The following is a 12954-nucleotide window of genomic DNA, read 5'->3' as shown; positions in this document are numbered from 1 at the left end:
TTTGTGACCTTTAAAACTGGAAATTTATGTTCTGTGCTTCTGAAATTTTTCTTCAGTTATTTTATTAATGATTTCCTTCTCTCCCTTTCAAAACTACTTTTATTTTGGTGCTGACCCGCATACACTGTTCATATCATTTTTTAACCTTTTCTCTGATGTTCTTGTGGTTCTGTCTTTTTGGCTCCCATCTTCTGGGTGATTTCTCCAACTTTATCTTCTAACACCTTCTTAGAGGTCTCCATTTCTGCTATCATATTTTTGGGTGGTCTGGTTTATTAAGGTATTATTTGTATAAATAAAATTTACCTTTTTTGGCATATAGGTCTGTGTTACTTTTCTATGATACATAACAAATTTCCACTAACTTAGTGGCTTAAAACAACATACATTTATATTAAAGTCCATGAGTCAGGAGTACAGGCATAATTCAGCTGGGTCTTCTGCTTAGGATCTGCCAAGGCTATGGTCAAGGTGTAAGCTTGGGCTGGGATTTCATCTGCAGATTGGGGAGCCCTCTTCCAAGCTTGCCTGTTGTTGGCAGAATTCCTTTGCTTTCAGTTGTAGAACTGAGGCTTGTAGCTTCTAGAGGCTGCCCCTTTCCATAGGCATTTCATAACATGATGCTTGCTTCTTCAAGGACAGCAGGAGAGTATTTTTCTGACTTCTGTCTCTGACTGCTAAGACCCTTTTGTAAAGGGCTCACCTGATTAGACCTAGCCCACTGAACATATTGCCATTTTGATTAAAGTCAATTGCTTAGGGACCTTGATTACATCTGTAATATCCCTTCACCTTCACCATATTAATACCACATAATCACAATAGCAGGTATCGGATATTTTTGACTACTGGCTTATGTTAAGAGTGAACTACTCAGGATCTGTGGGTTGGTTATTATGTGTGTTACCATAATATAATCTGCCAGGACCATTGTCTTGTGCAACCCTTGATGTCAGTGCTTTTTGGTTTCCCTTTGGGGCTGCTAAATTCCTCAGAGAAAGATCTTTTAATCTCCTGCCCAGAGTTTGACAGCTTGGTCTTCCTGCTTTTTAAGTACACTTTAAAGCAGCCCTTCTGTGTTTAGTCCCACCTTCAACCCCACTTCCAAAGTTACTTGATATCACCAATTCCTGAGCCTTATGGGCAATTTTGCTGAATAACTTCTGGCTTAGGATTCAGCTTTTTAGGTTATGCTGGGTCATAGCAGTTGTTCATCTGCTTTCCATCTTCTAAAAATTTGTTGCTCTTAACCTCTTATGTTCTCTTTTTTCTCCTCTTTTTTCAGGTAGGTTTATGCCTTTAAAAAAACACTTTTTTACTGGCATTCTAATGGGGTTTTGAGAAGGCCTGAAGGAACTATGTGTTCAACACAGCACTTTCTAGTGGAAAGTCTAAATGACCTCTTAAATAGTAACAAACAACCCCTACTGACATTTACTGGGACTCAGCATGCCAAGTTCTGTGATAAAACTTTACCTGCGTTGTCTTATTTTACTTAATCTGTCCAATGTTTTCATGTGAGGTTAGGAAAGATTGTTTTCCATATTTTATTTTATTTTTTATTTATTTATTTTTTTTTTGCGGTATGCGGGCCTCTCACTGTTGTGGCCTCCCCCGTTGCGGAGCACAGGCTCCGGATGCGCAGGCCCAGCGGCCATGGCTCACGGGCCCAGCCGCTCCGCGGCATATGGGATCCTCCCAGACCGGGGCACGAACCCGTATCCCCTGCATCGGCAGGCGGACTCTCAACCACTGCGCCACCAGGGAGGCCCTCCATATTTTATAAATGAAGAAATCCAGGCTTAGAGAGGTTAACTTGCCTCTAGTCACATAGTAATAAGCAGGTGAGCTGGTGTGTTACAACTAAAGATCTTTCTTTTCCTTAATCATCTCCCCCCCTGCCTCAACAAGATAAAACATTCTCCTCTGTTTCCTTCCTCAGTAAATGTTACCCTCTAATTATATGTGCCAGTGTGTGGTCATCCTTATGACTTTCCATCTCCTCAGTAACCATCTTTACCAAGTCCTATCAGTTTTATCTCAAATCTGTCCTTTCCCCTTTTTCTCCAGTTCCACCTGCCCTGGGCCCAGCTGTTAGGTTTCTCACCTGGACTGCTGCAGGCATCTCAGTCTCCCAGCCGGTCTCTCAGTGTCCACTCTTACTGTCCTCCAGTCCCTTTTCCATACTGCAGCGGATGTTTTCTTTTCAGAATGGAGGCACATCTGGTCGTGCTTACCAAAACTGGCCTCCCATTGTCCTTACAAGGAAGATCAAAATCCTTCCAAGGCCCTACATGATCTACCTGTGCCTGCTTCACGAATTCTGAAACATTTTCCCCTGTCTGAGCTGCAGCTACATTGGCTTTGTGTCAGGGCCTCAGTGACACCAGCTCCATTCAAACTCTAGGACTTGAAGCACGCTGCTTTCTCTGTCTGGACACTCTCCCCCTCCCCCATCTTTCCTTGCCTAGTTAACTCCTAATCATTCTTCAGATCGCAACTCAAGTGTCAGTTCATGGGAGCAGCTTTCCCTACCCCCAAGATTAGGTTACGTCCTTCTGCTAGTTTAATGCTCTTACAGATAGCACCTTGTACCTTTCCATTCTCGTAAGACTTTCACTTATATACTTGATTCTTCGTCTTTTCCCGCTTGACTGTGGTTGCTGTTACTGCGGGGTCATGTCCATGTTAGTTACTGGTGTATCCACAGCACCTGTCAACCTTGGAAAGTGCTCTCTTCCTAGTTGAAGGAATGAATGGACTGTGAGGGAATAGTCCCTACAGAGGCATGAGCTGTGGAAGGGTTCGGCTTGTCTTAGGAACTCTCATGTTGTTACAGTGTGATAATGGAGGGTGGATTGTTCATTCCATTAGGCAGATACACCTTCTAATTGCAGATGGAGGCACTGGTGGCTGAGAAGACCCATTTGCACGGCTATTTCTGTGTACTGCCATGTATCTTCAGACGGATGAATGACTGTCCACCTAAGGAAAGATGAAGGAGGGTGGACCCCCTTTCTCTGCTTCTCACTGTTGATCGTGGTGGTTGCACTATTTCACAAGGGTGAATGTCGCAGACACAGCACAGCTTTGGGCTCCCAACTATTTTGGCCTTGATTCAATAATCAGAACCTATTGCTTCCCCTGTTCTCTGTTAACACTGGGGCTGTTTGGGAGGTGTGGGGAAGGATCAAAACACCCTGCTGTCACACATTTTCAAGTACTTTCTTGATTTTTGGACAGGATAATCAGACTTGATTTGATGTACTTATTTCACTCCTACCAAAAACTGAGCAGCAATCTCTGAATGTTAAAGCTCAGAAAAACCTGTAAGTAGAAAGTAAGGGCCTGTCGCAGGAACTCCTGTGGGAACGCTGTTCTCTGTATTCAAGTTTTCCTTTGCCCTCTGTCATACCTTGTTATGACCGGAGGTGACAGCTGGAATGTGGCCCTTTAGGAACTCAGCTTTATCTTTTTCTAGGATAGAGTAATTAGTAACTCATTGCTGTTTTTAGAAGCATTATCTTAACCTGACTGTGATTATCTTTCATGATTTAATACCCAAAGTTCAAACAAAGTTCAGTATCTTTTCATAAAAGAAATTACAAATGGTCCCCAACTTAAGAAGGTTTAACTTACGATTTTTTCAACTTTGTGATGGTATGAAAGTGATACACATTCAGTAGAAACTGTACTTAAACTTTGAATGTTGCTTTTTCCTGGGCTGGTGATACGCGTTACGATACTCTCTTGTGATGCTGGGCAGCGGCAGCAGCCGCAGCTCCTAATCAGCCACTCGATCAGGTAAAGAAACAACTGATAGGCCTGCAACCATGCAGTACCCAGACAACCGTTCTGTTCTTCACTTTCAGTACAGCATTCAGTAAATTACATGAGACATTCAACACTTTATTATAAAACTGGCTTTGTGTTAGATGATTTTGCCCAACTGTAGGCTAATGTAACTGTCCTGAGCATGTTTAAGGTAGGCTTGGCTAAGCTATGATGTTTCGTAGGTTAAGTGTATTAAATGCTTTTTGACTTGATATTTTCAACTTACAGTGGGTTTATTGGGACGTAATACCATCCTAAGTCAAGAAAGATCAGTATTTGGCAGTTAAGCTACGGTGTAACACATCCTACTTTTTATAGAGCAAGAAGTTATTTTTGTCTTTGCAAAATAAGATATGAAGATGTTCTCCAAAAAACAGTCACCACGCCTCCAGGTCTTTACATTGACCTTAAGGATTTCAGTTGGAGTGTACTCCCCATCGTTCCAGTTTAGGATGATGAGGGACAAAGGAGAACTGGAGGTGGGAGGGGGGCTGGACTCTGCTCCCCCTCCGTTGGTGGGTGCTTCTCCTTTGACACTGTCACTTGAAAACTTTCCTGAACCTGTTCATTCCTCTGTCTTCCCAATGGTGTTGACCCAATGCCAGGATTTCTTCAACATCCTCTTCACTGGTCCCTGCCTCTAGTCTTACTTCCCTCCCATCTTGTTCTCTGGTTTTTCTGGAGCATAACTGTTAAATGCCTCTGCTGCTTAAAATTCCCGTGGTGGCTTCCCATGGCCTTCAAGATGAAGTTGAAACTTTAAATCGGCCCATCAGACTTTTCGTGCCTTCTGTCTCCCTCAGCAGACTCATCTCTCTCTGTTGCCTGCCTTACATTTTCTTTTCTAGGGATATTGAACTTGTTTAGTTTTGTGGAATCAGTGAGATCTTTGCACATGTTTTCCCCTCTGTAAAGAATACTACCCCCTTTCTAGCCAAGTCCAGTATCATAACCTTTACTTAAAGTACTCTTCTTTGGAGAAGCATTACTAGAACTCTCTAGACTAGATAAGATGTCCCTGCTATGTGTTCCCATAGCATCTTCCACGTATCCTAACTTAATACCTATTATATAAATGTGTGTTTGTCTTTCCACTAATTGGTAAGCTTTCTGAAGGTAGGAACTATGTCTAACTTGTTTACAGCTGTGTTACCATTCCTGGCATGGTGTTTGGCAAATAGAAAGTGCTCAATGAAAATTTGATGAATTAATAGATGAGTGAAACCAAGAGCAGATCAGATTAAAAGATTTTTGCAGTGTAACTGTGAGGCTGATAAAAAGAGGAGGGGCCATGGTAAACTCCAGCCTTAGAACTTTATTCCAAATTTTTGGAAGGGGAGGAATGTACGTAATAGAGATGACACGTGCTCTGTCACAAGATGTGCGGGTGAGGGTCTAGGAAATACACACTTGCTATCCTGAGCCAACGAAAGTAAGTTAAACATCCACAATTTACTCTGCTTCTCTGGGAGGCTGGGTGTCAACAACTCTTAAGTTGTTAAATCAGAAAAGATTTAAACATTCACATAAATGGATTTTTTAAAATCTCATTGAAACTTCAAGGGAAGCAGATCCCAAAATATTTCCAAGGAGCAGAGATTGTAAATGAGAAATCACACCGCACAATCTCCATTGCTCTTAAAGGAACTATAAAATGTTAACAGCAGTCCTCTGTGCCCCCCAGTCTCATGTGGCCCCATTGTGCATTGCTTGTTCTTGAGAAATTCTACCACTATGGTTCAAAGGAGCGTAATAAGCCTTATGGCTTGGGAAAGAATACTGTATTTAGATGGTTTAGGTAGGACATTTGCCATTTTTAGAAATACTGTTAAGGAAATTCCCTGGCAGTCCAGTGGTTAGGACTCGGCACTTGCACTGCCGAGGGCCTGGGTTCAATCCCTGGTTGGCGAATTAAGATCCCGAAAGCTGCGCGTTGAGGCCAAAAAAAAAAAAAAGAAAGAAAGAAGGAAATACTGTCAATGCAATATTTATTCCTTTGTTTCTTCCTAATCTAGAGAGTTACAGATTTATGAGCCCTGCAGATTAGTTAGTACTGTGCCTTTGATGAGGCCAGAAAGAAATTATTTCTCTATCTCTAGCTTATGGAGTTTGTTTTCCAGGAGATAATTGAGGTTCAGTTAAGATCAGTGTTACTTCTATAGGGTTTTACACACACATTACCTCCGCTCCGCCCCCCCCCCCGCCCCCTGTGTTTTCTTAGCTTGCTTCACTTTGTTTTCTTTCTTCTGAGTCCTTGTGGAGACTTTCTTGGCCTGGAGGCGGAATTGAATAGCAGGTATGAATTTCAAGGTCACAGCTAAGCTTACTTGTCAACAGAAAGCAGTCGCCAGGCGAACCACAGTCTTAATCTTATTTCATGCATCTTTGCCCTGAGGCAGAAATTTTCATTCATAATTTAGGGGAATTGAAGAGTTAGAGATTCAAATTTGCGGGTATCTTAGAAAGTTGAAAAGGTATCAAAGAATGAGTTTACAAACCGTTTTGGGTGTTGGAAAATACTTTGAAATATTGACAAGTTTTTGGTTATTGGTTTTAAAGATTTTCCAGGGCTTCCCAGAATTAAGTGCTACTTGAAATTCATATAGTCTGAGGCAACTTGTAGCCAGCTTTGCCTATACACAAATGTAAAAACAAAAATTTAGGTGAGACTGTGAAAAATAGATATATAAATAAATGGGTAGATAGCTATATAGGGCAATGGTTCATGGGAGGAGGGTGTGATTTTGCTCCCCTCAGGGGGCGTTTGGCAATGTCTAGAGACATGTTCATCATCACAGCTGTAGTAGGTGGAGGCAGGGATGCTGCTAAACATCTTACAATGCACAAAATGGTCCACAGTGCGGCTGTTGAGAAACCCTGATTTGATGGATGTAGAGATAGATGGATATTAATATATATATAAAACATTTGTGTCTGTATAAATCTTAGTTTGGGGGAATTTTTCTCCAGGTATAAATAAAAAATATTTAAGGAAAAATTCATTCCAATTCTTTGACCTATCAGCATATATTCAACATGGGGTTCAGTCATGTCACATATAAACCCTTTCAGAGCCACAGGAACCATAGCCAGGAAGCTTACCCCTTCCTCAAAGCTGTTCCTTTAGATGTAGGGCCTCATGCAGTGAAGGAGCCTTGAGATAACTGAGCATCCTTGAATGTAATCTTTTTTCTGTAACATTTTACCTGTGCCCCTCTTGACATTAAAGTACTTCCTACATTGTGCTAAAGGGTTAGTCTTTAATTTACCTCTGCCCTGCCTGTTGAACCCTCCTAATTGGTGACATTGTTGTAAAGGAGCAAGGCAACCTCTGTCTAAAAGGATGGTAATAAACTTGTGCTTCATATCTGTATCAGTTAAGATAGATTTGCCTGTATTATAACCAAAAAACAAACTCAAAAAAATCCACCATCAGTAGAACTTAAAATAACAGTGACTTAAATGAGCCAGAAGTTTATTTCTCTCTTGGGTGTAAGAAGTGCAGAGGCAGGCAGATCAGGACTAGTGTGTCTGTTCCACAAACATCCATGCCAAGCTTTGCCCTACCTTAACGCCAGCCTTGGTGTGAGGTCTTTTCATCTAAGATGGGTGCTTGAGCTCATGTTCATTGATAAACTCTGACCTGGCCATGTGGCTGCCAACACAGATGCAGACCTGGCTGGGTGATATCATCTTAGCTTGGGCGTAAAAATTACGTAGCAAAGGCCAACTAGCTTTTATAGTCCTAAGGTAGGCACCTCAAAGATGCAGCAGACCACCTCCATCCAACCCAGATATTGCCTGCCAATTAGCTACATTTACTTGGCTTGCTTGATGTAGGTTAGAGACGGTACAAATACAAGGTCATCTGTTGAAAAGACCTACCCCATTTCTCCTGCCCTGAACCACAATCCTCAGAGCTTGGACATTGCTGGGTCAGTTTTCCTATTTTGCAATAAAACTTATCCTGCTAACGTTTAATCTTTGGTCTCTTAATGATTTTCTCTTTAACATCATTGTGTCTACTTTCTAGTCAGCAAGAAGGGGGAAGGATTGAAGATTACCCTTCTCTTTTAAGTACACTGTCCAGAACTCACTCAACACTTCGAATTGGCCAGATCTTAGTTACATGGTCATTAGTTTCAAGAGAGTCTGGGGAAATAGTCTTTTGGATGGACCCTCCAAAAACCTGGAGTTCTTGTTACTAAAGATTGAGAGACAGCTATCAGACTTTGAAACAATACTCAGTGAAAATATCAGGAAAAAAATAGTGACTACATAACCTCATCAAGGCTCTCAAATTATAAAAATAAGATATTCTGTGGCAATGAATTACTGGTTAGATGCTATTTTTCTTTCCTTCCTTCCTTCCTTCCTTCCTTCCTCCATCCCTCCCTCCCTCCCTCCCTTCTCTGTGGTTTTATTTTTTCCCCTTTTCCAAAAGCAAAACTAATCATTCTGTCTTTCTTCTTAAAGGGCTTTCCGTGACATTTCTGAAGATCTGAAGCCTTCAGTAGACTGACTTGGTTTCTAAACCGCAGTGATTTCTCTGGGAAATTCAACCTTGACTGTGAGTTTAGCTCAGCTGTGGCCTCCTATCCTTTCAGCTGTGCCTGGCAAACAGAGCCCAGGAGAAGAAGCAGAAGCCTCCTAGCCTTCCATACAGAATGCCCGGACAAGAGAGGACTTGCTGTGCTTTGCATTTTAAAGCACAGCTTTGGAGCTCAGAAATGTGGTTTACTCACTTAACTGTTGTTAAGATGGCTTGAAAAGTTTCAGTTTATAAACTGGTACCATGGCTTGAAATTTTCCCACTTTGGTTATGTATATTATAATATGTATTTATAAAGTTTTTTAAAGAGTCCTAAACTACCTGCTGTATACAATGTAGTTTTCTCCTGTTTTAAGAAATCTGTTCTTAAACGTTTCTGTGACAGTCACTTTTCCATGAAGAGGGCTTTCACTTTTGAGAATGTAGTTGCTTGAGTGGGAAAAATGAGTCTTCTCCCTTCTTCCACAGTGTATGGTCCTCTCTGTAAGGAAGAGCAAATCTTCAGTGTAAGGGCAGGTGGCTTATTTGAAGTTCAGTTAGTTGTATGTTACAACCACAGGAGACCACAGAAAGACCGAAGCTCTTCCTCCCCTTCTCCCTCCATCCCCTACTGCTCTATTGCCAAATTTTAAAAACTTGGCTGACCACATTGAAATTAAATTCTTATTAAGCTGCTATTAATGGTAACAGTATGATAGAATTCATATTGTAATGTTTTTCTTTCCAAATGTTTTAAGAAGAAAATCTCAGGGGCAGCAGTGCTCTGATTCATTAAAAGTATCCCTGTTTCACTATTTGGAATTTGACCAATTAGTTTTATTAGCAGTAAAATTTTATATCTGTGAGGTATTTTCCCATCACTTAGCACAGTGCCTTGCACATAGACTCTATTATTATTATTTTTTTTTTTGCGGTACGCGGGCCTCTCACTGCTGTGGCCTCTCCCATTGAGGAGCACAGGCTCCGGACGCGCAGGCTTAGCAGCCATGGCTCACGGGCCCAGCCACTCCGCGGCATGTGGGATTTTCCCGGACCGGGACACGAAACCATGTCCCCTGCATCGGCAGGCAGACTCTCAACCACTGCGCCACCAGGGAAGCCCGCACGTAGACTCTAGATGAATGCTTGTTGAATTCAATGATGACTTTTAAACTATCTCAGAGATCCCAGTAACCACGTAGTGCTCTACATTTGACCAAGTCTGTTTGCACATATTATCTCACAAGCACTTCACATCAGCTTTCATATAGCTTTACATTATTTTGCAACAGTTTCACACAGATGGGGAAGGTAAGGTTCAGAAAAGTGACCAACTCAAAAGTTGTGAAGTTTAGTAAAATTTGACCTCATCTTTCTGACTCCACACTCTGCCAACTCTGCTATATTGTAGTGTTTCTTTTAATATCTTACACAATTTTTCCAGTGCTATGAGGTAGAATAGGTGTCCTGTTCTATTGCATAGACTTGTCCTAAGGTTAATGACAGGGCTGGGACTAGAACCCAGCTCTTAGCTTTGTGCCCTTTCCACTGTGTAAAACAATCTTCAGGCTCTTTCTCCGCCCCCAGAGGAGTATGGAGGAGAAAGAGTTCTTAAGTAACAAAGATTTCATTTTTGGAAAACATTTAAAAGTAGAAATCATCTTTTTCTAAAACATCTTCTCATTGAGAAGCATAGTTAATGATAATACTTTAAATTTATTCTGATATTACTTCAGAAAAAGTCCGTCTAGGAAAGAGGCTACCATGAGGTCTTTGTCTGTAGAGTAGACTGTACAGATCTCATATATTTCCTGTGAATCCTTCCAACAATTACAATCTGGTATTCCACCAAGTGTTACATCTGGCACTAAGTGGCACTAAGTAACTCATTCTTTAATCACTTGTTCAGTTATTCATTCAGTAAAACATTGGTTGAGAGTTTGCCGGACTCTAGGTTCTATGCCGGGCACTGTACAGGGTGCTGTAGGGGATAACTCATAAGAAGGCCTTCTCTCACCTTGAATCTTAGCCAGATCATGTGTATTGCTAAAATTAAAAATTTTGCATTAAAAGTATTAAGAAAGAAATCAGGTTTGTTGTTGTTGATGGTATACTGAGAAGTTTACAGCTGTGATTAGCACATATTTATGAGAGGCGAGTATTACGCACAGTGAGTTAGTGTGCATATGCAAATTATGTTCTTCCAAAGTGCTTTTAGTCTGTAAAGTGATATTGCAAAAGTATAAATTTGAGGTAATATATGGCTCTTGCTGGTCATCATTATTAGTGTGAATACCAGGTCCTTAGAGAGGGACTCGGAGCCCTAAGAGAATAGTTTAGAGCTGCCAAAATTAGCAATGATGTAGTATCACCTTGAGGTATCAGGAGCAGAGGTACCCCAGAGTACTCCCCAGTCCTGTCAGGAAACTTGAACTGCCCCAGTACTCCAGCAACAGCCTAAGGACTTGAAGTCCCTGCAGCTGGGGAAGGTCTTCCTGGAACCCTCAAAAACAGAGAGAACATGCCCCCTCGGATACAGTGAGGAGGTTTTACAGATCTTCATAAGGCATTGAGATCAAATGATATGAAAGAGTAGGAGTTTCAAGCTCAAGTCTCAAAGATGATTCTCAGGATTTGACCCAGAAAGAAGAAGTTTCCCTAGGAACAGATAATGCATTGATGAAGTAGAAGTAGCTTCAGTAAAAACATAGTACAGAAATCCTATCACAATGTCCTGCATGTTATAGCTTTATTGAAGATGAGTTTGAAGGTCCCATTCACTACTCAATTGTAAACTGAATGGAGGGGATAAGATCTCCCCACACAGTATGTTCCTCTCTTTTCCGAGAATGAGGCACGGGATTTTCAGCATAAACTCCATGTCATGTAAGTCCAGCTTCATTTCCAAAATTCCTATCACGCTCTCTGTTTCTGGAAGTGATCTCTGCCAGGCTGCCTTAGATACCAGTTTTATTTATTCTTAAGTTTGCAAGGATTCTTAACACCCATTTCCATTAGAGGTGGTTAGCTGGCAGAGTTTTCCCTTGACTTCTGAGACTGGTGCAAATTGACTCTTGATACCCAAGAAGTGTTATTTAAACAAACTAAGTAGCTTTGGAAATAGCAGTTTATTCCATTAAAGGGCTTGCAGATGAGGTCCTCTGGCTAACCTTGGTCTTAACAAGAACCCATCGTGACCCATCAGGACTTGCTAGTACCCCTAGTTCCCACTTTGGTTGTATTTAGAGCTTCAGGATGTGTCGCTACTGAGCAAGAAATGCTCAGAAATTCAGGCTATGAGGGGTTAGATTAGAGCAAAGTAATTTTAGGTGAGTTATCCAGAACTTTCAACCTCAAGGTTTATAGGAAAACCCCTGCAGTCTCCTCTAAGGGTCTTCCAAGATCCTTACAAAAGTATTAGACTAGGCATTTCGCAGTAGAACTATAGCCTCTGGCAACATACTTCCAAATGCTAGTTCCCGCCAAGAACAAGTATTTCTTTGTTTTTTATGTACTTCTTGTCTTTACCCATTTTGCCATTAAAATATATTCATTTCATTAACTTATCGAGGATCTGCAAAAAATATGAATGCTATGTGAAACCACTGAACAGTTAATTTTTTTGGTAGTTCAAAAATAATCAAGAGAATTACAAATCAAGATGTTCTGCCTGCATCCTGGAGTCAGAAATTCTGTGCCAGATGAGCCTTATCTAATTAGGTGATCCTGTCATTTTCTAGAGAAGGAAACAAATCCACAGGTTAAAGTGTCTTTTCTAACACAGAGCCAGTCAGTAACAATTCAGAGCAGAGTAAGTTCTTTTTTCTCTCAGCCCTTTGTTCTACTTCTCTTCCCTTTCTCTTGTAGTTGAGCAGCTTTTGGAAAAATGTGTTCCTTATAGCAGTAGTTGCCAGGGATGTTATTAGATGTTACAAGAGAACAAAAGTGTTTATGGGGTGGGGGGGTGGGGACTCCAAGGTCAGTTAAAATTGAGGAATGCTGAGTTTGTTTCCTTTCTGTAGGACTTCGAAGAGTTTTTAATGTGTTCTTATATATTGTGAATTTATAAGGGGACAAAGACTGTGTTTACGAGACTTATTTGACCTTAAACTGCGCCCCATCCTCCTTTTCTCAGAGCAGCTCCAAGGACTCCATGTCCTTTGGGAAACATGGCTCTCAAATAAAAGTTTACAGGTCTTTTAGAAGACATCCCTAATGGAATTCTGAATGGTACATCCACCATGTAAACCGTAATATATCTCAAAGTTTAGTGAGATACCAGAAAGAAAACGTATTTGCTATTCAGAACTATACCTCAAGTATAGATTCTTTTCTACCTATGGTGTGTAGAATCAGTATTTGTGTTTTAGTTTTGAAAGTTTTTCAAAGATCAGTTAGTGTGCAAATACAGTGGTGATATATTGATATTACATTTTAATAATGCTTTTTTGTGTGGCACTTTATAGTTTTCAGAATGCTTTCATAACAGCCCTGTGAGACAGGCAGGTGTAAGTATTATCAGATGAGGCACTGGAGGCTCAAAGGTTTTTGTGATTTTTCCCTTAAGTTTATACCACAAAATAATGGAG

The 12954-nt window shown here is 40.9% G+C and overlaps 1 protein-coding gene across 1 annotated transcript in view; it reads left to right on the top strand.

The window, feature by feature from the left end:
- TMEM245 (transmembrane protein 245) overlaps positions 1-12315 on the top strand; it is a 102413-nt gene extending 90098 nt beyond the window's left edge. Inside the window, exon 17 of the mRNA XM_082611024.1 lies at positions 8311-12315. Within this exon, the coding sequence (XP_082467150.1) occupies positions 8311-8356 (46 nt within the window). The 3' untranslated portion in view covers positions 8357-12315. The remainder of the gene's footprint in view (positions 1-8310) is intronic.
- The last annotated feature ends 639 nt before the right edge of the window (positions 12316-12954 follow it).

This window comes from Mesoplodon mirus (genome assembly GCF_964341445.2).
Source record: "Mesoplodon mirus genome assembly, chromosome: 1".
Lineage (NCBI taxonomy): Eukaryota > Metazoa > Chordata > Mammalia > Artiodactyla > Ziphiidae > Mesoplodon > Mesoplodon mirus.
Note: the sequence above shows the minus strand (reverse complement) of the source record. Positions and strands in the feature narration are given on the sequence as shown.